This window comes from Lampris incognitus, chromosome 3 (genome assembly GCF_029633865.1).
Source record: "Lampris incognitus isolate fLamInc1 chromosome 3, fLamInc1.hap2, whole genome shotgun sequence".
Lineage (NCBI taxonomy): Eukaryota > Metazoa > Chordata > Actinopteri > Lampriformes > Lampridae > Lampris > Lampris incognitus.
In genome coordinates, this window is record NC_079213.1 from 66145779 (window position 1) to 66172209 (window position 26431).

At 46.2% G+C, this 26431-nt stretch overlaps 1 protein-coding gene across 1 annotated transcript in view; it reads left to right on the plus strand.

Annotated features, from left to right (window-relative positions):
- The window catches only part of lrp8 (low density lipoprotein receptor-related protein 8, apolipoprotein e receptor), a 306559-nt gene that overhangs the window by 154830 nt on the left and 125298 nt on the right, over positions 1-26431 (plus strand). Inside the window, exon 4 of the mRNA XM_056275639.1 lies at positions 24213-24341. Within this exon, the coding sequence (XP_056131614.1) occupies positions 24213-24341 (129 nt within the window). The remainder of the gene's footprint in view (positions 1-24212; positions 24342-26431) is intronic.

Below are 26431 nucleotides of genomic sequence, written 5' to 3' on the forward strand. Positions count from 1 at the left end.
CACGCTATTCCCCCCAGTCCCATCCCCGAACAGGTGCCCCGACCGACCAGAGAAGGCGCTAGTGCAGCAACCAGGACACATACCCACATTTGGCTTCCCAACCGCAGACACAGCCAATTGTGTCTGTAGGAACGCCCAGCCAGGCTGGAGGTAACATGGGGATTGGAACCAGCGATCCGGCGTGTTGGTAGGCAGCAGAATAGACCGCCACGCCACCCGGATGCTAATGTTTGTTTTTCGGTGTGGAAGGTGCTGAACCAGCGGCACTGGTGACTGCCTTTTCAAGTGGATCTCTGGGATTTGGAGTGGCAGTTTCCAGTATTATAATTGCAATGGATTACATTTATATAGCACTTTGTCTAGACACCCAGAGTGCTTCACATTGAATGGGGGAAACTCACCTCAACCACCACCAATGTGTAGCACCACCTGGGTGATGCACAGCAGCCATTTTGCACCAGAGCGCTCACCGCACATCAGCTTGAAGTGGAGAGGGGGGAATCATCGAGCAAATTACATGGGGGAATGCTTAGGTGGCCAGATGGAGAGAGCCAGCTTGAGAATTTTGCCAGGACACCGGGGAACCCCCTACACATTGTGGTAAGTGCCACGAGATCTTTAATGACTGCAGTGAGTTAGGACCTCGGTTTAACTTCTCATCTGAAAGACCGTATCTGCTACAGTACAGTGTCCCCGTCACTGCACTGGGATTTTTGTTGTTTATTTGGACCAGATGGAAGACTGCCTCCTACTGGCCCACCAACACCACTTTTCCCGGGAGGTCTCCCATCCAAGTACTAGCCAAGCCCACACCTGTTTAGCTTCCGTCATTCAGCAGAGACAGGGTACATGTTGGTACGGCTGCCAGCATATATCACCAAAGGTGACTAGTTAAACTAGTTAAACGAATATGATTACCTTCAGGATTGTAGCTTTAAGCTTTAAATATTTTCTGGAATTAAGTTATATTGGCCCCTAAAAGAACAAACAATCCAAGTTGCTGTCAATTTTTTTTTGACGCCAGATTTAAACGTCTTGGTTTTATTAACTGTCCAATAAACATTGCTTTATTTCTACAAATAAGTGTTGTGCCTTCTCTATCACAGAACTGTGCTTTTTGTCAGACACCATTAGCTTATTGGATAGTCTCTCAAGAAGCAAATTTAACAATTCATCAGTAATTTTAATGGGAAAACGCTTAGATAAATGTCTCGGGGCAAAAGGAAGCAGTCCCCCTCCCCCCATGGTGTTTCTACTGCCATGGAGTCAGATTAAAGACCTACTGCATGTGGGATAATTGATGGTCTTGATTAGGCTCAGGACCGGCCGTACATATCCATCCACACATTATCAAACACAATGACGAAGCTACAGGCACAAACTGTATTACTGACTATTCAAATGAGCTCAACAACATGGACTCAACAAAAAGAGAGAAAATCGTTTTCAGCTTTCTGTGTGGACTTGGCTCGGCCTGAACTCGGTGCCGTTGGAGTGTGTGTGTGTGTGTGTGGTTGTGTGTGTGTGTAAATAATATAAAATTAACATTAGTTGCATTTATAATTAAAAAAATAAAGTGTATATATATATTATATATATATATCGTCACCTTCTTAAAATAATGGCCTAAGTCATATTTTCAAGTTTTTCAAAAAAACAGAATAAACTGAAACTGAAACAAAATTTGTCAGTTTATTCTGTTTTTTGAAAAACTTGAAAATATGACTTAGGCCATTATTTCAAGAAGGTGACGATACATATGTGTGTGTGTGTGTGTGTACTGGCCACTCACTGGCCACTTTATTAGGTACACCTTGCTAGTACCGGGTTGGACCCCCTTTTGCCTTCAGAACTGCCTTAATCCTTCGTGGCATAGATTCAACAAGGTACTGGAAACATTCCTCAGAGAGTTTGGTCCATATTGACATGATAGCATCACGCAGTTGCTGCAGATTTGTCGGCTGCACATCCATGATGCGAATCTCCTGGTCCACCACATCCCAAAGGTGCTCTATTGGATTGAGATCTGGTGACTGTGGAGGCCATTTGAGTACAGTGAACTCATTGTCATGTTCAAGAAACCAGTCTGAGATGATTCGAGCTTTATGACATGGCGCGTTATCCTGCTGGAAGTAGCCATCAGAAGATGGGAACACTGTGGTCATAAAGGGATGGACATGGTCAGCAACAATACTGAGGTAGGCTGTGGCGTTGACACGATGCTCAATTGGTACTAAGGGGCCCAAAGTGTGCCAAGAAAATATCCCCCACACCATTACACCACCACCAGCAGCCTGAACCGTTGATACAAGGCAGGATGGATCCATGCTTTCATGTTGTTGACGCCAAATTCTGACCCTACCATCCGAATGTCGCAGCAGAAATCGAGACTCATCAGACCAGGCAACGTTTTTCCAGTCTTCTATTGTCCAATTTTGGTGAGCCTGTGCACCCGGTGTGGTCTTATGCTGCTGTAGCCCATCTGCCTCAAGGTTCGACGTGTTGTGCGTTCAGAGATGCTCTTCTGCATACCTCAGTTGTAATGAGTGGTTATTTGAGTTACTGTTGCCTTTCTATCAGCTCGAACCAGTCTGGCCATTCTCCTCTGACCTCTGGCATCAACAAGGCATTGTCGCCCACAGAACTGCCGCTCACTGGATATTTTCTCTTTTTCGGACCATTCTCTGTAAACCCTAGAGATGGTTGTGCGTGAAAATCCCAGTAGATCAGCAGTTTCTGAAATACTCAGACCAGCCCGTCTGGCACCAACAACCATGCCACGTTCAAAGTCACTTAAATCACCTTTCTTCCCCATTCTGATGCTCGGTTTGAACTGCAGCAGATCGTCTTGACCATGTCTACATGCCTAAATGCATTGCGTTGCTGCCATGTGATTGGCCTTTTAGAAATTTGCGTTAACGAGCAGTTGGATGGGTGTGCCTAATAAAGTGGCCGGTGAGTGTGTATATATATATATATATATATATATATATATATATATATATATATATATATATATACACAGTGTAACGTTAGTACAGTAATAGGTGTGTGTGTGTGTGTGTGTGTGTGTGTGTGTGTGTGTGTGTGTGTGTGTGTGAATAATATTATAACATTAACATTAGTGACATTTACAATAATAAAAATAAAATAAAGAATTATATATATATATATATATATATATATATATATTCTACTACTACTACTACTACTTTCGGCTGCTCCCATTAGGGGTCACCACAGCGGATCATCTGTTTCCATCTCTTCCTGTCCTCTGCATCTTCCTCTGTCACACCAGCCACCTGCATGTCCTCCCTCACCACATCCATAAACCTCCTCTTTGGCCTTCCTCTTTTCCTCTCCCCTGGCAGCTCCATATTCAGCATCCTTCTCCCAATATATCCAGCATCTCTCCTCCACACATGTCCAAACCATCTCAATCTTGCCTCTCTTGCTTTGAAAAAAAAAATATATATAGTATAACATCAGTACAGTAATAGATGTGTGTGTGTGTGTGGGGGGGGTGTAAGTAAATAGGTGTGTTGTGGTGTTGTGGTTATGTTCCATCACTCACTGTCCCTCAGATTGCGGCAGGCAGAAAGGAACCATGCCGCGAGTGTAGAGCACTCCGCTCTTTCCCCCAAGAGTAGTTTGAATGTTTCTGCATCAGGAAGGTGGTTGGAAATTGGGCAGAAGCGATTGAATTTAGGGAAGTAGATTTTTCTGATGTTTTTATATTGTTCACATGTGGTTGTGAAGTGCAGCTCTGTCTCCACCTCCCTCAGAGAGCAGTGTTGACACAACCGTTCATCAGCAGGTAGCCACGACTTTAGGTGGCGACTGGTTTCAGTGGCCAGGCTGTGCTCGCTGAGTCTGTACTTTGTCAAGGTGGTTCTCAATGTCGTGTCAGTTACCCTGGTCAGATAATCTGCCAGTGTGTACTGTCTGTTTAGGGCCAGATAGCTCTGCATTTTGCTTTGTGTTTGTGTCTGAGTGTTCCAATAGGTGATGTAATTTTGTTTTTGATGTGTTATAATTTGGTTGACTCTTAAGCAATTTTGCATCAGTGTGCTGGTCTTGAGGCTGCAGGTTGTCAGTATTGTTGAGTGAACTAAGTCTTGAGGCTGTGGGTTGTCAGTATTGCTGAGTGAACTAAGTCTTCAGGCTGTGGGTTGTCAGTATAAAACTATGTTTTACCACTTTTGAGCCAAAAAAAAAATCTTTGTAATAACTCGGTGTTTGTGTATGTGAGTGTGTGTTTATTTCATGCCCCATCCATCAGTCCTGTCGATATTTAGGTATGTTCACTTGAAACAGAGTTCAGAAATATAGAATTTATAGCTCATCGATATGAAAGCTATAGCACACCTCTAGATGTATTCCCCTATTTACTAAAAATTACACAAACAAAAGGATTCAATGTCATTCACTCAGATTTACTGGTTTAGCATCACTGTCTCTGCCAGTATGCTAATTTGTGTGTTTTTTTAAGTGTTAATGGGTCAGCCATTTTGTTTCTAATTTGATTTACGTGGGGTTTTTCTCAAGACTTCACAAGGGTTTCTGTGTTGTTGTTGTTTTTGTTGTTTTTATTCTATTTTATTCTTTTTTGTGTGATTTAACTGTTTACATTAAATGCACTTTCACTTTAGCATTGAAAAGTCAAAAAGGTAAAATTGTCCGCGCAGCAACAATGGCCGTGTAATTTTCAATCGATTGCATCCTGTCATTCAGTTGGTGACGCTTGCTCCAGGCTGGTTGCTGTTGATCATCGGTCAGTATGTGTGTGTGCATTCACTTGGCTGTGCAGGCATGGCCTGAGAGAGAAGGTCTGTTGGACTGCTTTTGTTCCACTATAGAGAAAGTCATGTATGCTCATTGCATCATAAGATCTTTAACTGTCCTTGCTTAAAATCAGGGTAGGTCGACAGAGTTGTGGTTAGTTCTCCCCCCGCCCCCAATAAAACCATGCTTAACATCCATTTCATTTTATTTGCTCTTCGAAATTATACCCCGGGTTCAAAATTACTGGGATGTGTCATCCGACATGAGACACTTCCAGTAAATTTGGGGTATGAGTATTTTAATCTTACTGGGCAGTCAAGTTCTGTAAATGAAATTTAAAATCACTTCCTACAAAATGACACGCACTGTGGACAGTTTCATCAAGGTGTTGAACAAGCGCCATTTTATCTGTTTGACTGGCATGTACATCATAAAAAAGGAAGTTAAATCATAATGTAAGGAGCTGTTAAATCACGCAACCACAAAATAGAAACACTTATTACATCTTGTAATACCTGTAGAGGCATGGAGGTGTTTAGGAGAGATGGCAGTGGAGTTTTTAACTAGATCTTGGAAAGTGAGAGGATGCCTGAGGAGTGGAGAAGAAGCATACCGGTACCGATTTTCAAGAACAAGGGTGATGTGCAGAACTGTAGCAATTATAGAGGTATAAAGTTGATCAGCCACAGCATGAAGATATGGGAAAGAGTAATAGAAGCTAGGTTAAGAGGAGGAGAGGTGATGATCAGCGAGCAGCAGTATGGTTTCATGCCACGAAAGAGCACCACAGATGCGATATTTGCTTTGAGAATGTCGATGGAGAAGTATAGAGAAGGTCAGAAGGAGTTACATTGTGTCTTGGTGGATTTAGAGAAAGCATATGACAGGGTGCCGAGAGAGGAGGTGTGGTATTGTATGAGGAAGCCAGGAGCTGCAGAGAAGTATGTAGGAGTGGTGCAGGATATGTATGAGGAAGTGTAACAGAGGTGAGATGTGCATTAGGAATGACGGATGGATTCAGGGTGCAGGTGGGATTACATCAAGGATCGGCTCTGAGCCCTTCCTTATTTGCAATGGTGAAGGACAGGTTGACGGACCAGATCAGGCAGGAGTCTCCGTGGACTATGATGTTTGAGGATGACATTGTGATCTGTACTGAGAGTAGGGTGCAGGTTGAGGAGAGGTGGAGGCATGCACTGGAGAGAAGAGGAATGAAAGTCAGTAAGAACAAGACGGAATACCTATGCATGAATGAGAGGGGGGACAGTGGAATGGTGAGGATGCAAGGAGTAGAGGTGACAAAGGTGTATGAGTTTAAATACTTGGGGTCACCTGTCCAAAGTAACAGGGAGTGCAGAAGAGAGGTGAAGAAGAGAGTGCAGGCAGGGTGGAGTGGGTGGAGAAGAGTGTCAGGAATGATTTGTGACAGAAGGGTACCAGCAAGAGTTAAAGGGAAGGTTTACAAGACGGTTGTTAGACCAGCTATGTTGTATGGTTTGGAGACAATGGCACTGACCAAAAGACATGAGGTGGAGCTGGAGGTGGCAGAGTTGAAGATGATAAGATTTTCATTGGGAGTGACGAAGAAGGACAGGATTAGGAACGAGTGTATTAGAGCAACAGCTCGGGTTGGACAGTTTGGAGACAAAGCAAACCATTTTACATTTAACCATGTAGCGTTTTCCTTTTCTGTTTTTATTGTTTTACTGCACTGTCAAGCACTTTGAGATTGTCTCTGACAATGAAAGGTGCTATACAAATAAAATGTATTATTGTTGAGATGACTGCTGGGATAGGCTCCAGCAACCCGCAACCTTGTTTGGGATAAGCGGCTTGGATAATGGATGGATGGATGGATGGATTATTGAGATGGTTTGGACATGTGTGGAGGAGAGATGCTGGATATATTGGGAGAAGGATGCTGAATATGGAGCTGCCAGGGAAGAGGAAAAGAGGAAGGCCAAAGAGGAGGTTTATGGATGTGGTGAGGGAGGACGTGCAGGTGGCTGGTGTGACAGAGGAAGATGCAGAGGACAGGAAGAGATGGAAACAGATGATCCGCTGCGGCGACCCCTAATGGGAGCAGCCGGAAGTATTAATAGTAGTAGATTATGTTTTGTAATAGAAAATCCTTCCTCTTTTGCAGATGCAGCTATGGATTAAAATCTTGTATAACATCAAATTGGAAACAAAATGGCTGGCCCACTAACAATAAACTATAAACTCATTAGTACACTCAGAGACACTGACACAAAGTCATTGAAAATTTGAATTGAAATTGATTATTTTTGTTTGTGTAATTTTTAGTAAAATCAGGGCAAGCCTGGTAATTTCCTGCCCCCCCCCCCCCACTATCTTGTCTCCTGTGCCTAGTATAATGCAATACAGAGCCATCAAAAGTTGTTAACGTAACTCACAATGGGACTCATTCATCAGTCGGTCGTACAAACAAATGTGTTTTTACACACACAGTGAATTTTTTTTAGCTCTCAAGTTGGTCTGACAGTCAGCAGCAAAGCCTGATGGTTATTTGTAATTCCTTCCCCCTAACATCTATTGTCTACCTCTTGCAAGGAGCAGTCACCCTGGCCTGCAAACACATCAGTGTTAGTTAACCAGTTGGTGTCTACATTCAGGGGTTACCCAGGTTCTTCACTGGTTTCTGAGACAAACCTCAGGGCTAAAAAATCCCATGGGTGTGTAAGAACAAATTTGTACGTACGAACGGTTGATGAATGAGGCCCAATTTCTTTGCTAAAAGTCTAATTTCAGCAGTTGGGAGAAATGACAGAAGTTGACACTGAATCGAGGTTGAACACACTGGATTTATTGTCTCCGATGCTGCGTATACTTTAACCATTCTCAAGTCTGGATCAGACCAACACTGACTAGATTCCTTCTCTTCCAACACCGCAGTGTTGCTTTCAGCCCGGTTGTGTCCAGGTCGCCAGAGAGAGAAACACATTTGGTAGGTTGTTCACCAGCAAAATTCAGCCGTGTCTCATTTCTGATGCGACCGCGCCATTCCAGGCTCCATTCCAGGCGCACACCCTGACCATACCTGTATACGCTTTCAAACAGCTCATTTCCAACATTTCCCACTGGGATCCACAGCTTCAAACAGGGTTATCATATGGCTGTTCACCATTGGTTCTGACCGTTGATTCTGAATCAGATCAACTCAGAGTTACCACACTTATTTGGATTTCACGGACAGCGGTACTGAGGCTACATTACCTTGAAGGGACTTGATGATTCGGTGCCAATGTTGTGGCCTGGACTTTGTAAAAAAAGAAAAGAAAAAAACACCACCATGGAGGACATAAGCCCTGAGAACATTTAGAGCATACCTACTCGCATAATGTGACATATTACACAAGTAAAACAGGACGTTAGGGTGGGGCAAATAAAGGGGGCGGGATACGATTTGACCCATCAGGATTTGATTGGAGCATGCAGAACATGATATGATGACGTCATGGGTTGGAATCTTGCATGGCTGTTTTAGAGGAAGTTAAGATGACCACATTTTGATCTAAAATAAGTAAAAAAACAGAACTTTAGTGATTTTTTTGGCATAAGTTGTTGAGGCGCATAATAAGACAAGGGAAATTATCCTAATGGGGTAAAAAAAAAATTGCCATCTCATGTCGTCTTTAAAGTTTGCCTGTCAAATTCAACCTAAGTATACTTGCATCTCAAAGAAAAAGTGTTTCTCCGTCTACTCTCTGCGTCTGTCTCCTTTGGTTGCTCAGTAATTGGGAAGGGGCACTAGCCTGTGGTGGTATTTTAATGCCCACCGTGTCGTCCACTCAACAACCATGGGGCCTGTTGGTGAAAGTGGTAATTTCCTGGGAGAGTGCTGGTGTCACGCTTTATTTCTAACCCCCATCGGCACTGCCAGCCCCGCAGTCTCCCATTAATGGTTCAGGATTTAACTTCCTCCGTCTCCTCTCTCCACACATCCCCAAGAGAGAGAGGGAGAGAGAGAACAAGAGCTGAGTGCCTCATGTCCAATTCAGCTTTGTTGCAGCATTTACTGCTAGCATCCACGGAAAGAACGATTTGTACCAGCACAGGGCAGACAGACAGATTCCTCAGTCACATGGACCTACTAGCCTTCTCTACACTTGCCATGTAATTCTTACCTTCCTCCTTGGAGAGTCTTAACACCTTCAGTTCATTTTCCTTTGTTCTCTTGGCCTGTCTTTTCTTACTTGTATTACCAGATGTGTGATTTTTTTTTTATTAGAGTTTCCATTTCCTCACATGTCTGTACGTCAGACGTCCCCCTTCTGGCCACTTTGTTGCTCCCTTTTCTGGTTCTTTGAGACAAATGTTTCATCATCTTTTCTATTGCTTTCTTCAGTAGCGGCTGTCTTGTGGCCAACAGGCTAGCTGGGGTTGACGGTGCTGGTGCTTGAAGTCTGGGTCTGAAGTCTGGGTCTGCTATTTCGGGGAACTTTAGTCTGTTTATTCTTTTGGGGAGGTATCTCAGCTACTATAGTTCTATTCGTTAACCCCTCTCTTGGCTTAGGACACAAGATTTTTTTATTATTTTTTTTTTTGTGCAGTACCGGGTTGGTTCCCGCTCAACCTTTCTCAACACACCTCTGATTGTTAGTTCAGGCACTTCTAGTATTTTCCCTGTTATTCCCAGGTATGGGTTAAGCCCTTCAGCAGGCCTTCTTCTTGGGTCAACCCAAATAGGATTCTAGATATCAATTATTATAAGCTCTACTTTTTTTGGGGGGGGGGGGGGTTGGTTTCTTCTGGGTGCTCCGATTGGTTTCCTCCGGATGATCCGGTTTCCTCCCACAATCCAAAGACATGCAAGTCAGGTGAATCGGCCATCCTAAATTGTCCCTCGGTGGGTGTGGGGGGGGTGGGGGGGCCCTGTGAGGGGGCCCTGTGATGGACTGGCGGCCTGTCCAGGGTGTCTCCCTGCCTGCCGCCCAATGACTGCTGGGTTAGTAGGCTCCAGCATCCCTGCAACCCTGGGTAAGGATAAGCGGTTCGGATAATGGATGGGTGAATGAATGGACCTACTTTGTGTGGCGTTGCATTCTTCCTGCCGTGCCTGTATCCATCCGCACCCAACTTTTTCTCTCGATTTACCCTCTCTTCCTGCCTTCTGTGTATATCCTTAACACTTTCTTCTATCGCTTGCTCCTTTTCGGATTCTCTGTTTCTTCGTATGCTCACTCTCAGCTCTCTCCCTCGATCCCCTCTCTTATCCACCCCGCTGGCCATGACTTTCATCTTCTTGTTTTGTTGCACTCTGCCTCTCTACCTGTTTTCTGCCTTTTCTCATTTTTTTTCTTTTCCCTTGACTTTGACGCCCCCCCCCCTCTCTCCTCTCTCTCGTTCCCTCCCCTCCTCTTCCTTCAGGGCCATGATAAGTGGAGATCAGTGTCCCAACGGGAGCCGCTGATCAACACTAACCTTCATTTTAAATGTAATCTGATATTAACTACAGACGCCCTTTACGCAAATTGGATTTCACATCTGAAGGACAAGGGGCGCGGAGGAGGTGCTGCTTCAACATGCGAGACCCAGATTACCAGGTGGGCAGTGCCCTCCCAAGTCCGAGCTCATCCTCGCGGAGACACGCTCGGCGGCACCCAAGGGATACGAAAGGGCGACTGGCTCAACCCGTAGTCAGACCTGAACCAAAGCCAGGAAGTCCCCTTAAACCGGCCAGCGGGTATGATTATTCATGATTATGCTCATGGCTCTTTATAACCGGTCGGCCGGTGTGATTGGCGGCATATCAAGCAAGCCGTTGGCCCTGTCTTACTGGCAGCATGAATAGCAATGAGAAATGCTAACTGATATGTATTCACCAGTAATAAACAACTATAATAAACAACAAACTGGACTGTCGCCAGTCTCAGGGCTTGTAGTGGGCCAACCGCTATTGTCTCAAGACACACCGCGAGTCCTCTTTGGCTCAAAACTTGCCACGGAGCAGGTGCACATAGACGGCATCCTTCCCGTTTTATGTCCCCGCCCGCCGCGTGGCTTAAATGTCAACATCTGCCTACAGATTTTAGGGGGTGCAGAGCTAAATGCCGTATGCTGTACTGTGGCCAGGACGAGGAGGGCTGAACAAACGCTGAGCCAAGAGGCTTCCATCTTCATGCGCTCAAAGGAAAGAAAGGGAAAGCCGATGAACAGGAATGCGGCTGGAATTATATCAGTGGAAATCTTGTTAAAAACCATGCCATGTCAGGGCATTTTAGCTCCGGTTTCATTCAGGAACCTTCTTCTTCTAGGCCCCTGAAATTTCATGCTCCATTTCTTGGCAGAGTGTAACGTGATGATATGCAAACCACACACACACACACACCCACTCATGCAAACAGAGGTGCATGCTGCCATGCAAAATGCACTGATGCATACACAGATAAATGCATCCATGTTTTTATGCACATACTCTACACTCATAGGTTTGTGTGCACACATGCACAGACTCACACACTGCCTCCACAACAACTGTTCATGAGACTTGTGTGCACGGAATAAAGCGTCTGTTTTGTGTTGCTTTGTATGAATATATCTGGACTGAATCACACAGGAAGCAACTTTAAGTGTTAGAAAAGCGCTATATAAGTTTGATTTATTATTATTATTATTATTACAGTAGATATAGCCATTGCTTGGTCAACTTCATTTTTAATGTCATGTCCTCACTTCTAACCTATTTTTTGTCTAATTTTATACACTTAAATTGGCAAGCTAATGCTATCTTCATTCTCATCATATATTTCATAATGTATTACACTGTTGTAGATGCAGCAGCACAGTGGCGCAGTGGTTAGCGTGGTCGCCTCACAGCATGAAGGTCCTGGGTTCGAGCCCCGGCGTTGTCCAACTGTGGAGGTCGTCCCAGGTCGTCCTCTATGTGGCAATTGCATGTTCTCCCCATGTCCGCTTGGGTTTCCTCCGGGTGCTCCAGTTTCCTCCCACAGTCCAAAGACATGGAGTGTGTGTGTGTGTGTGTGTGTGTGTGTGTGTGTGTGTGTGTGTGTCAGCCCTGTGATGGACAGGCAACCTGTCCAGGGTGTCTCCCCGCCTGCCACCCAATGACTGCTGGGATAGGCTCCAGCATCCCCACGACCCTGAGTAGGATAAGCGGTTTGGATAGTGAATGAATGAACGTTGCAGATGTATTGTTTAATGTCAAAAGAAATCACATTTGGACTCAACAGGTAAAAGCAACCACCTATTTTCTCAGTTAAAACCAATAAGGGGTTTGTAGACCGTAGTGAGTATACGCACTACGGCCTAATGGTCTAGCAAAAATGGTCTATCTCATTTTTGCTCCATGTTAATCACACTGCTGTGCACACACATTCAGTTTATTTCAGTTAAGATACGTATATTTACTTTATGTAGGGCGAACAGATGAGCACAATGTGAGATAAGCAAAACAACAACAACCACAACAGAATCATCTACGCTTCAAGATAGGAAAGAACGGGGCTGAATTTTGTAGCTTACAATTTACAAGAAAAACATATATATATATATATATATATATATATATATATATATATATATATATATATATATATATATATATATATATATATATATATATATATTAGGGTACACATATTCACCATTAACTAGCTATTTATTAGCATGTATATTAGTGGCATACATGGCCCTTTATTAGTCATTACAAAACACTTCATAACACCTTATTCTGCATGACCATATTCTACCATTAATAGGCCATTAACTAAGAGTTCACCCTACATAACCTCCTAATTACTGCTTATTGATTGTAAATAAGGAAGTAGTTGTACATCAATTATGATCTTCATATGCTTTGCTCAGTATGGGCCTTATAAGGTGGTAGTACCACAAGAACAGTTATTCTCCCTTAATAATACTTAATAAATATGGTCTATTCTTCTGGAACAAAACACAAAACTACAAGTGTTAATAGTGTCCAAATAACTCTAAATTATGTCTTTTTAATTCAGAATATGTTCCCCATTCTAAAGTGGGGTGTTGCTCATATTTCATTCACAAGTAGTTTGACACTTATTAACCCCCACTTCGTCCCCTGTTCTAAAGTTGCCATCTCTTCACTTCACAAGTCCATTACAGCACACAACTACTGCAGTTAACAGACAGCAAAATGAGCACACGTAGAAGTTTCTCCTTTATTAATGACGAACTTGTACAGTTGCAAGACAAAAACTCACACAGGTTTATAGCGGTTAAAAAAAGAAAGATGCATGAGGGAGTAGGCAAAAAACAACCTCCATGAATCTACTGAGGGGACCGAGTTTCAAAATGGCCGCCAGCTCGGCGCCATGACGGAGTGTTAACCACGGGATGACACACTCTCAAAATGTGTATGTGTGCGGATGTGCTCTCAGCACTGTGACCCTAATGTCGCTTTAACGGGCTTTTCGACCGGCCCTTGTGGTGAAGTTAATGAGCTCCACTGCGGTGCCGTGACCCGCTGCACCAGATCCGACCGTTAGACCTGCGGAGTCTTTATAAGGATGTCCATTGGCTGGTCCATACGTCTTCACTGGTATGAATCATTAATGGATGTAAGGAGTCTGCGCGGCAAGGGATTCCCTACTTCTTTCTCTGCTTTTGCAGGGGTCGCAGTTCAGACATAAAGCATTTAATTCATAATACATTACTTGCCATTCCTAAAAGGCTGTAATCCTGCGCCGCCTACTACAGACGCTCCACTTACCGTAATTTAATCGTAGACTTTTAAATGGGAACAATACATTCAGATCTCTTCAATATTAAACTGCAGCCCAGATTCCAACTCAGGTCCAATTACACTTCAACTTGAAATTTGTGTGTGTGTGTGTGTGTGTGTGTGTGTGTGTGTGTGTGTGTGTGTGTGTGTGTGTGTGTGTGTGTGTGTGTGTGAGTGTGAGAGGGGGGTGGACGCAAGTACGTGTCTTCGTATCTGTATGTTTCTTGCTGTTAAGTCTAGAAGAGTGTTTAATTAAAGTCTGCATCTCAGCTCACTGACCTGGAGAATATAGGATTGCTGTCACGTATGTGTGCATGTGCATTTCGAGACCATGATCACATATCACCAAGCGAGGTAAGGTGAGCCACCAGGGGGCCGCCTGGCCCCGTGTAAGTGTGTTATTAGTATGCCAAAAGATGGCTGTTTATGTAAATGCGGACGTAGAACCATGCATCCTATACACATGCCACCATTCTGTGTGTGTGTGTGTGTGTGTGTGTGTGTGTGTGTGTGTGTGTGTGTGTGTGTGTGTGTGTGTGTGTGTGTGTGTGTGTGTGTGTGTGTGTGAATTTTAGTGAACCCTCAAGTTACAAGCAGTCCAATTTGCTCTTAATTCCAACCCAGTGCCTCCCTGTCTCTCTCTGTCTCTCTCTCTCTCTCTCTGTCTCTCTCGCTCCCCCCCATACTGTTTCTCTAACCAGTCTGTCTCGACATTGATATAATTTCTTCTGTGACCAAAGTCTGACCCTGTCCCCACCCCCTCCCTCTTGCTCTGTCTCTTTTCTCCTCCTTTTCATCTTTTCTCTTTCTCTCTCTCCTCCCTCATCCTTATCTCATTCCTCTTTCCCTATATATATATATATATATATGTGATGGTCCACTCCATAGCTGTGACGTAAAGCCAAAAGGCTTCTTAGCAGCCTTAATACAAGTGTGCAAATTAAATAGCTGAAACTGAAATTGATTCATTGAGCACTTTGGCCCCGGTTTTACTACATGGACAAGCCCAGTGATAAAGGTTTATGGCTACAGTGTGGACCCTGACTCAGATAATTTCAAGCCCCCGAGGCTCAGACTTCAGTTTAATTATATCCATTTCACAGAATGTAAGCTAGTTATGGACGTCTTGTCGGTTCATACCAGTTTGATGATCTTTCTCAAAGGTGCCCGCAAAACTAGTCCAGGTCTACCCGTCTCTCACATCCATCCGCCGATCCATTATCCGAACCGCTTATCCTGCTCTCAGGGTCGCGGGGATGCTGGAGCCTGTCCCATTGGTAGTCAAATTTGTCCAGACTAGAGAGGACCCTACCATTTGCTTTTTCTTATATATGCTTGTGACGTGCAGCTGAGGGTCTGCAGACGGGGTGACACCATTTCTTTCTCCAGCTGTTTGCACAAGAGGTGTTAGTGCTTCATCAGTGAGCACAGCGCTGTCTGGTGGAAACGCAGCACACCTTGAGAAATTTTAAATTCCTGCAAAGCATCCACGTCGGTGCAGTTCAGCTATCTTCATCCCCATCCCTTCATCCCCATCATTCATCGTGTGTCATAATCACACCAACCCCTCCCGCCTCCCATTTTTATGACATTGTAGGGCGCTGTGACAGACGGTGACTTAAGACGTAAGAGTGACTTGCGTTAGCTACGCCGTGCCCTGCAGACACACCCCCTCATAACAAGTGAATGGCTTTAGCATTAGCCTTTAAGGCTAACAGCCATCTGAACCGATCACCCGTGAGGCTAGCTAGCTGTGGTGATGGGCAGACAGCTGGGGAAGGGGTGCGGGGCCCTGCTACTGTGCTTGTCTCCTTCCTTATGAAGGGAAATTAGAAAGGTAGTTAATCAAAAGTTCATTAGCATATATGACGCTTCACTCACTTCACCCTTATACCCCAATCATAATAGATAAATAAGCGGGCCACGTGAGGAGAATACCAAATACCAAACGCTGGGCATGGCTGAATAAACAGTGTACACGGCATCCATATACATAGAGGGTTATATATATTTAATTTTCTGAATATTGTATCCTATGCATCGGGTATAGGGTTGCCGCCCATTCAGGTTTTTTCCGGAGTATTCCTTAACAAGTAGTGTGAAATGTTGCGTTCCTTTGTGAGTCAATAGGGAACGCCGTTTGTTCGGTATATCCATACCTGAGTAATAAAAGTGAGAACTGCATAATTAGGAATCATAATTATTGTTCTTCGTTAACTATTAGTAGAGAGTAATTTCTGTTGTAAACAAATTAAAATTTCGGGCGGGCAGCATGCTCTTTAGTGACCCCTCTTGCGTGAATGTGTATGTGTGTGTGTGGGGTGCCTGTTGCCTACTTACTATTCAGCCGCCAACCATGCGATGTTAGCACAAGTGTATACTTCCCTGCTATCTAAGGACCGCACACACTTCCCTGCTCCCTGCTCGCTGTAGACAGCAGCGGCCTCTTACTCCTCCACACTGTGGAGGTGCACTACAGTACTGAGCTGAATGGGAGGAACAAGATCAGTGGATTCAATGTGTCAGGGACGATGCATTCAGTGCACATTGCAAAGCGTGCCTCAGAATTCAAGGTGCATGCTGGTAATATAAAAAGGCAGGGGCCTCCGGGAGGCGTGGCGGTCTGTTCCGTTGCCTACCAACATGAGAATCGCCGGTTTGAATCCCTGTTTTACCTCCGGCTTGGTCGGGCTTCCCTACAGACACAATTGGGCCATGTCTGCGGGTGGGAAGCCGGATATGGGTTGCTGCACTAGCGCCTCCTCTGGTAGGGTGGGGCACCTGTTCGGGGGGGGGGCTGGGAGGAATAGCGTGATCCCCCCACGCGCTACGTTCCCCCTGGTGAAACTCCTCACTGTCAGGTGAAAAGAAGTGGCTGGCGACTCCACATGTGTCGGAGGAGGGATGTGGTAGCCTGCAGCACCTCCCCGGATCGGCAGGGTGGGTGGAGCAGCGACCGGGACGGCTCGAGTCGGATAATAGCTTGTTTGCATATGGCGCTTGAACTACAGATGGAGGGCAGGAAGTGATTTTCTACACAGGAAGCACTATCACAATTAAACCGAGAAACAACGAGGAGTGTTTATCGAGCACCAAAAGCCGTTGTTGGTGAGGGGGGGAAATACAAGACATTGACCGAGCGGAGTCGGATAACGCGCGCGTGTGCAGTGACCACTTCCTCGGAGGTGAAGCATGTGGCTGTATTTATGTCGCTTAGCTGTTTCCTTACTTTATAACGCTAAAGTTGTTTCCTTGCGCTTTGTTGGAGTTTGTACCCCTGTAACTGAACAATATGTCGCGACGATAACCAACGCTAGCTCACTACAGTGTTTTGCAAGGTGCAGCCTTGAACTACAAGCGCTTAGTCACGGTCACGTCCAACACATCTTACTTCCTGTTTATACCTTTCTCTCGTAGTATCGTCTAAACTGACACGCTTCGGGCTTTCCTCCGTCTCGTCCTTTCTGCTTTTCACTTTCTGCCCTCTATCTGAATCTCGCGCGTCATCAGAATCACGTGACTGCAAACAAGCTATTGGGTTGGTACAGAAAAAATGGGGGGGGGGGTCAAAAAAAGGGCAGTAATCCCACAGTCAGAGAGGAATTGCCCAATTTCTCATCCCTCACACATCACCAGAATCCGGCATGGTAACGACCCTCCTCCCCAAGTCAAATATCTTGATCATATTGTAACGTGAATGGATAAGTAGACACGTTGGCCCTTGGCTAACGGATCAGAGCGTTTAGTCGAGCGGTAAGCGATGTCTCCCTCGGTGCGGGAGACACGAGTTCGCGTCCCAGCTGCGGCATTTGCTGTGGTTGCCCCCCCGAATTCGCTGCAATATATTTGGAAGATGACCCGGTGAATAACCAATCAGCTGTTCAGAAGCGTAACAGATGAAATCCGTCTCACCCCATCTAAACATCCGTCAAACCTCATTTAGCTTGTGAACAAATTAGCGTCTTTAATTCAGTGAAGTGACGACAAGCAGAGCCTCGTGACGGAGGACACTGTTTCCCATCCTTATACTGATGCTCGCGTTGCAGCGTGACTGCGGGGATAAAGCCACCACGTAAAGGCAGAGATGCTGCGGTGATATTTTTTCTGTAAAAAATGTCCCACTCAGTTCATCCACTCTCATCCCCCCTGTCTCTTTCTAAATTAATATCACGCCGAGAAGAAAGCCCACCTGGAGACAGGCAAATTGCTGCTAGCCCAGGTTTAGCAGGAAACAAAGTGGACATGGGGATATGAAGGAAAAAAAAAGGTCACGGTGATTTTGTCAGGGCTCGATGGTGGTGTTTAATTTTCTGCATGGCTGGGGGTGCGAGATAAGGGCGTAAATGTTGTTTGTTTGTTTTACCTTTACTAAACCCAGGCTCCGCCACTAAGAGTGTAGTCTTTGTTATTATTATTATTATTATTATCATCATTATTATTATTATTATTGTTATTATACAAATTTCCTTTCACTTTATGCCATAATACAACATAATAACCGGGCGGGTCCATTCCTTGGGCCTGGGGTTAGAATGAGGTAGGAGTCTATGTGATGGATAGTGCCTTTCTTAGGATATGAGATGTTCCAAGTAGTGCCATCTTCTGGAGTTCTTGTATTCTGATCTTATCCGGGATCCGTTGGGTGTATTTCTCCATCCCTTTTTTTCACAAGTCTTGGGGCTCCTACCACTACTGGTATTGTTGTGGTTTTCATTCCCCACATTCGTTCAATCTCCATTTCAAGGTCTTTACATTTCGACAGTTTTTCAGTTGCTTTTACTGAGGTGCTCCTTTCAGTCGGGATGGACATGTCGATGAGTAGGCAGCTTATTATTATTATCATCATCATCATCATCATCATCATCATCATTATTATTATTATCATCATTATAATTATTATCCATTTATTTGTTTATTTTACCTGGCTTCATACATTTTTCAGTAACAACCACCCATGGGAGCCTCTTGATTCCACAACAATCTCTTTCTTCTGGCCACTAAGCAGCGCCACTGAAGCATCGCGGTCATCACTTCCCTCCCCAGCTACCGTTTGCTGTGCGCTGGCAAGTGAGCGAGCTAGCCGCTTGCTAACTGGCTGGTGTTTGCCTCTAAGCCCCTGGAGTTTTAGAGTGCATGAAATATTCATGCAGTGTAAAGTCTGGAGTGTGAATTCAGCTAAAGGCCTCTGACGGTCCTGCTGAGAGTAGGGCTCACCCGTCTCCTGCACATCCTTCGTTGTGTGTGTGTGTGCGTGTGTGTGTGTGTGTGTGTGTGTGTGTGTGTTATATGATGTGTGAATGTATTTGTGTATCTGTGTCATTTTGTATGTGTGTGTGTGTCTGCCTAAGGTGGAGGGGATATCTACTTATATCTGTACCATCATTTTTGTCAGTAGGTGTGTGTGTGTGTGTGTGTGTGTGTGTGTATGCACGTGTGTGTGCACGTGTGTGTGTGCATGCACATGTGCGTGTTTGTGCATGCACATATGTAGTATGTGTTATATGATGTGTGAATGCATTTGTGTATCTGTGTCATTTTGTACGCGTGTGCATGTGTGTGTGTCTGCTTGAGGTGGAGTGGATATCTACTTATATTTGTACCATAATTTTTTTGTCAAGAGGTGTGTGTGTGTGTGTGTGTGTGTGTGTGTGTTATATGGTGTGTGAATGTATGTGTGTATCTGTGTCATTTTGTATGTGTGTGCATGAGTGTGTGTCTGCCTGAGGTGGAGTGGATATCTACTTATATATGTACCATCATTTTTGTCAGTAGGTGTATGCACGCTTGTGTGTGTGAGTGCGTTTGTGTGTGCTCGTGTGTGTGCATGCACGTGTATGTGTGTGTTTGTGCATGCACGTGTGTGTGTGTGTGTTATATGATGTGTGAATGTATTCGTGTATCTGAGTCATTTTGTATGTGTGTGCATGCACGTGTGTGTGTGTGTGTGTGCGTGCATGTGTGTGCACGCACTTGCAAATGGCAGTATTTATAAAGTTTTCTGCAGTAGAAGTTGGCACAGAACAGGCAGTGAGGTGTTGCTCTTGGCTGAGGGTACAAGCGTGGTCTGCAGAATCCTCTGATCGGGGACGTGTCTCCAGCGTAGCGTCGATGAGTCTGTCAGGGCACGCCGGTGTCTTTTCTGCAGCCAGACACACCGCTCAGCACTTAATGGAGAAGGAGACGGACCAAGGGGGGACGCTTCCAAGCACTTTCCTTTGAAAGATGAAGGAAAACTCTCCTATAAACGTTTACCTCATCATCATCTCAACTGGCACACAACAAAGGCATTTTACCCCTTGATAAAGGGTAAAATGAGGGTGCAGGGGGGCATCAGCAGTGTGCATCAAGCATCAGCAAGTTGCAGTGAACGACTCCAGGTGTATTTGTGGTCAAACCTGTGAAATGTTTAATGCATGTTATTTTTTAAAGTAACACACATGCTCCCCCCCAACTCCTCACCGCCGTTTTTCTCCTCAATTGCACTTGGCCAATTACCCCACTCTTCCGCGCCGTCCCGGTCGCTGCCCCCCTCCCCTCTGCTGGTCCGGGGAGGGCTGCAGACTACCGCATGCCTCCTTCGATACATGTGGAGTCGCCAGCCGCTTCTTTTCACCTGACAGTGAGGAGTTCCACCGGGGGGACGGAGCGTGTGGGAGGATCACGCTATTCCCCCCCAGTTCCCCCGAATAGGCGCCTCGACTGGCCAGAGGAGGCGCTAGTGCAGCGACCGGGACACATACCCACACCCGGCTTCCCACTTGCAGACATGGCCGATTGTGTCTGTAGGGACCCCCTGCCAAGGTAACACGGGGATTCGAACCGGAGATCCCTGTGTTGGTAAGCAACGGAATAGACCGCCACGCCGCCCGGAGGCCCCACACGTGTGTTGTAAAAGCTTCAGTGTAATCACAACAAGTACTGGAATTAAAAATGTCCTCTTCACTCGGGGTGCTCTGACAAGCTAGTTGTGTTGCCGGAATCGATGTAGCTGCGGCTCTTCGTTGGCTCGCCCGTCTGTGGTCAGTCGTTTGATTAGCATCTGATCCATACCCCACCCACAACACGCCCCGAGTGGCCACTCAATGTAGTTACGTCCCCTTAACCCAGCTGCCAATCAGTCAGTGAGTGTTCCAGGTGTGTGTGTGTGTGTGTGTGTGTGTGTGTGTGTGAGAGACAGACAGACAGACAGACAGACAGAGAGAGAGAGAGGGCACGAGAGGCTCCCTATGACAGTGGCCCTAGGGCTCTTCACAAGTGGAATTTACTCACTGATACTAGCACCGCATATAAACACACAGGGTGAAATTCATTTTGCTGTGAATCAGGTGTATTTGGCGGCACGGTAAAATAGCGGTTAGCGCCGTCGCCTCACAGCAAGCAGGTCCTGGGTTCAAAACCCGGAGTTGTCCAACCTTGGGGGGGGGGGGTCATCCCAGGTCGTCCTCGGTGTGGACTTTGCGTTTTCTCCGTGTCTGTGTTGTGTTCAGTAATCTAGTTACCCTATATTACATTGAGTTCTATACTGTCAACCGCTAGAGGGCGCTGTATTCTTAGGTCACTAGTAACATTAGGTTAGGTTGACTCTTTGAACGTTGTTGGGAGTTGCTGCTGAGAACCTGTCGGAGTATGTTGGAAGCTAACGGTCTGCCTTGCAATTCTCTTAGTAAAGTTATTAAGCAATACGTCGTGTGGTTATTCTATCAAAGAATATAACAGTCTGCGGTGGGATTTCTCCGGGTGCTCCGGTTTCCCCCACCGTCACAAAAAGACATGCATGTTAGGGTCGATACCCCTGTCTGTGCCCCCGACCGAGGCGTGGCGAGACGAGCCGGAGCGGGTCCCCGGGCGCTGCACGGCGGCTGCCCGCCGCGCCTAGCCGCACAGCTAGGATGGGTTAAATGCAGAGAGGAGTTTCCCCACGGGGATTAATAAAGTATATCGAAATCAGAAATCCCAAAAAATATAATGAGATTCAGCAGTGACCACCCCGAACCTCCACCAATAAATGCACCAATAAGGACCTTCTGTCTGAGCTGACACCGTATATACACTGTTGACCAGTGTATATACTGTACGCTCACATATACACCCAAGGTACCGATTTATTGATACGTAATCATAGTCCAGGAACACACACACACACACACACACACAACACACACACCAGAAATCCTCTTCTGTACTGGTCAATTAGCTGATATACAGATTTATCCAAACACTCCGTCAGACTTAACTCAGAGAATCATGATTCGAGGACATGCACCTGCATCCAAACACAACACACACACACACACACACACACACACACACACACACACACACACACACACACACACACACACACACACACACACACACACACACACACACACACACACACACACACACACACACACACACACACACACAGAGTCCCTCCAGCTGCCTCGGCAGTAATAAGATTGTGCTGATATGGCGGCGGCTTACTCGCTCTCTTAAAAGGGATTTGGGGAAGGCTCCATTCTTATTCTATAAAGGCCAAGCAAGAACTCATTTAGGGGAGGCACATTGAAAAACTGCTCACGCGAGACCCCGCAATGGATAGAGAGGGAAGGAGAGAGAGAGAGAGAGAGAGAGAGAGAGAGAGAGAGAGAGAGAGAGAGAGAGAGAGAGAGAGAGAGAGAGAGAGAGAGAGAGAGAGAGAGAGAGAGAGAGAGAGAGAGCGAAAAAGAGAGAGTTGCAGAGAGAGAGACAGAGAGAGAGTTGCCGAGAGAGAGAGAGAGAGAGAGAGAGAGAGAGAGAGAGAGAGAGAGAGAGAGAGTTGCAGAGAGAGAGACAGAGAGAGAGTTGCCGAGAGAGAGAGAGAGAGAGAGAGAGAGAGAGAGAGAGAGAGAGAGAGAGAGAGAGAGAGAGAGAGAGATGGAGAGAGAGTTGCAGAGAGAGAGAGAGAGGGAGCTGTGATCAAGCACAAGATATAGTACCCCAGCTGGGTAGAAGAAACAGAATACTATAAGAAGCGGCGTCAGTGTTCATCAACAATGTGCGGCGTTTGAAGGCGCTGGTGTAAGCAGCGCTGCCGAAGATTAAAAAATAATAGAAGAAAATACATGAAATTGAAAATAAGTGACGGAGATGAAAGCCGAACTAACCAAATGCCGTGGCGTTATTGATCTATGGCTGTGACACACACACAGACACACACACAGAAACACACACACACACACACACACACACACACACACGGGCTGGTTGCCTAGCAGCGCTGCTGATGGTAGCATGTATAATTGATAGAGTTGAGCTTGACACAACACTGTAGTGTAATGCAGGGCTATAGTTTGCAGTGGTGTGTGTGTGTGTGTGTGTGTGTGTGTATGTGTGTGTGTGTGTGTGTGTGTTGTGTGTGTGTGTGTGTGTGTGTGTGTGTGTGTGTGTGTGTGTGTGTGTGTGTGTTGTATAGCGTATGTGGAGGTGGTTGATGTTTTTTTAGGAGGAGGGACCAGGGCTCCTCTTCGGAGGCAGGGTGTAGATGTCATGTGCTCTTCTGCCACATTTCCCTCGGCAGGCGACCCCACAGATTTGACATGAGCCGTAGGAGCGAAGCGCGGGTTCCACAGGGGTGAAGCGCGGGTTCCACAGGGGCGAAGCGCGGGTTCCACAGGGGCGAAGCGCGGGTTCCTCAGGAGCGAAGCGCGGGTTCCACAGGGGCGAAGCGCGGGTTCCACAGAGGCGAAGCGCGGTTTCCACAGGGGCGAACCGCGGGTTCCACAGGGGCGAAGCGCGGTGCTCCCTCCACAGCTTATCGACTTGCACTCGAAAGCGACGCGCTCACAGAAACAAGCAAGATGTCGCGTGATAAAAACCAAAATCAGACACGTACAGATGTATTTCAAGAGTCTTGACGGGTGCCTGTGTGCATCTTTTCATCCTTGTGTGTGTGTGTTTTTTAATGTATTTGAGAAGTTGTGTGTCCATGCATGATAGTTTAGTGTGTGCGTGTATTTTCCTGGCTGTGTGTGTCACAGTGAACCTGCTCTTTGTTTCTCTTCCTCCGTGTGTCCAGTTTAATTGCAGACCTTTGATGGTGTATCGATTTGAGCAACAAGATAACTGAATTATCAAACTGGTTCATTGACTGACTGTCTCTTCCCTCTCCATCTTTCACTTTCTCCCTATTTCCTCTCTTGTTCTGCCCCTTCTGGTCCCCCCCCCCCGCCGCCCCACACTCCCTGTGCCTCCCCCGCCTCCTTTGCTCCATCTCCATCCCTCTCTCCTATCCTGTTTCTCCTTATTTATGCTCCACTTTCTCTTTTCCCCCCTTTGCTCTCTCTCTCTCTCTCTCTCTCTCTCTCTCTCTCTCTCTCTCTCTCTCTCTCTCTCTCTCTCTCTCTCTCTCTCTCTCTCTCTCTCTCTCTCTCTCTCTCTCTCTCTCTCTGGTCCCCCCCCGCCCCACGCTCTCTGTGCCTCCCCCACCTCCTTCACTCCATCTCCATCCCTCTCTCCCATCCTCTTTCTCCTTATCTATGCTCCACTTTCTCTTTTCCCCCCTTTGCCCCCCTCTCTCTCTGTATCTGTCTCTCTGTCTCTGTATCTCTCTCTATCTCTGTCTCTCTCACTCGCTCTCTCTCTCTCTGTCTGTCTCTCTCTCTCCCTCCTTCCTTCTCCCTCTCTGTCTCTCTCTCTCTCCTCCATTGTGCCCTCTCAACAGGCCGCCAGACGTGCCCGCCTGAGAAGTTCGACTGCGGGGGTGCTGCCAGCAAGTGCGTCTCTCTGTCATGGCGGTGCGATGGCGAGAGAGACTGCGAGAACGGGGCGGACGAAGAGCAGTGCGCTGCGGGTAAGCCGGCGAAGGCGGAACGTGGGATGGACACGTTGCAGAAATGGAGTAAATGGAGTGACATCGGTGGTGGGGGGGGGGCGGTAATGGTATCGCGTTTGTAGCAGGAGCGAAATAAAGTCTGCAAAGTTGTGCGCAGGAAGTGAACTCTCCTGCGGGCTCTTTTAATCTCTGGCCCCTCTCACACGCCGACACCACTCCCCCGCTGCGGATGGCTTCCTCGTCGTTAACCGAAAACCCTAACGGCGCCGTGCTGCCGCACATAACAAAGAGATGTGAGGGAAGCGTTTAAAGGGAGGCAGACGGGTTGAGGAAGGGACGTAAAGGCAGGCGGGGGGGGGGGCTATGCAGACTGAAGACAGTAAGTTTTGCTTTTGCTGTCTGCAGTGGTGGAAGAAGGGAAGGGAGGTGGGAAACTCAATGGTGCCGTCTCATTACAAGGACCAAGAACTCACCCCTGTGGTATATACGGTTATATACACACCCGACTCAGATATTATTAACATTCACATCTCTGCAATCTGAGTTTTCTCCAGACCAGGCGCCAGACACCAATTCACAGATGGGCATTACATTTTTTTTCAGGGGGTCACAAATGAAATGGGTCTCATTGCATAACAGTAATTATCTTTCAGATGACCACGTGTTAAGATTTGGTTTGTTATTGAATCGGATAAATCCGAAACGGAGCCTATGGACAACAGCCATTGCTGCAGAACCAAAGGATAAAACAACGAGGAAAAATTGCGTTAACGCAGGCCTACCCCTCGAGCCACGTGGACGCATCCTAGAAGCAGCCTGAGCAGGAGTTTTATAGGCCCCTATGTATTTAAACCATTTAATCGTCATTATAGCCTGTAGCTATAGGCTGACCCTTTTTTGGCTTGTTTTATTTTAACTGTGTCTCACATTTTTTCACAATGCCTATACAAGGCCTACATAACATACAAGCCTACTCACCATGAGTAGAGCGGTAGGCGGCGCTGTGCTGCAGAATGAGGTCTTCTCAAAACTCTGTCATTTGGCCGCTCTGGTGGCCGAGCGGAATAAACCGCCGTTCTTGCAGTCCGCTCGTCATGTGGCTGGGAGGTTCGTATCCCAGACTCGTCGTAACCGGTCACGGCCAGAGTGTCCACGGGGTAAGGCATTCATTAGGCCGCCCTTACCCGAGGGACAGTGGGTGTAGTGTCCGGGGACTTGTCGTTCTCCAGCGACCCCTCTGGCCCACCCGGGCGCCTGCAGCCAAGCAACTGAAAGCATTCTCCCTACGCCCCCTTCGCGGCTTGAAAGTGATGCAATCCACGTGAAGCTTCAGCGTGTAAAAGAGCGAGAGCAGCCGACACGAGTTTGAAGGAAGCTGGTGTTACGACTATCGCCTGAGCCAGGGGAGTTATTCGACATGAGTTCCGGCCATATGCCATTGGGTTAATCGGGTGGGATAAGGGGAAAAACTAGAAATAAATAAAAGTTAAAAAAAACTCTGTCCTTCCACTCCTCCCTGAGTATTTTGGTTAGGTCCTTTTCAAATGCCAACTTAATTAAATTGGCCTTTCGTCGATGGAGCACGCCGAGACGATGGTCTGTGAGAACGTTCTCAAGTGTGGAAAAAGAGTTCTCAGTTGATGTTACTGCGTCGATTGCTTTGTGTCACTGGGATTGTTTAATTTATCATAATTTTATTATTATTTACGTGTTTTAAATGTTTGCTAACTTCCATGTTTTGTGCCTGCGGACCCCCCCCCCCTGAAAACGAGATGGTGCATCTCAAGCGGTTTATCCTGGAAGGACATTTTGAATCAAAATATATTCAGCTTGACATGACCGCATTTCACACTTGGTTTTAACAGAGGAGCCAAATGGCGATGACAGTGTTTAAAAGAGCTAAATGAAAGAAAACATAAATATGTAAATGAAATTGCAGAATTAGAGTAATGCAGTAGTTACACCGCACTGGCTTTTAGTCACAGCGTCACGGCTGACTTTGGTAAACGTACTGATCAGTCATGTGGGTCTTTTTGAGGTGGAGCTATTTTTACATCGGCTTCGCAGTCCGCCCCCCCCCCCAAAAAAAAACAAGTTTACATCGTTCC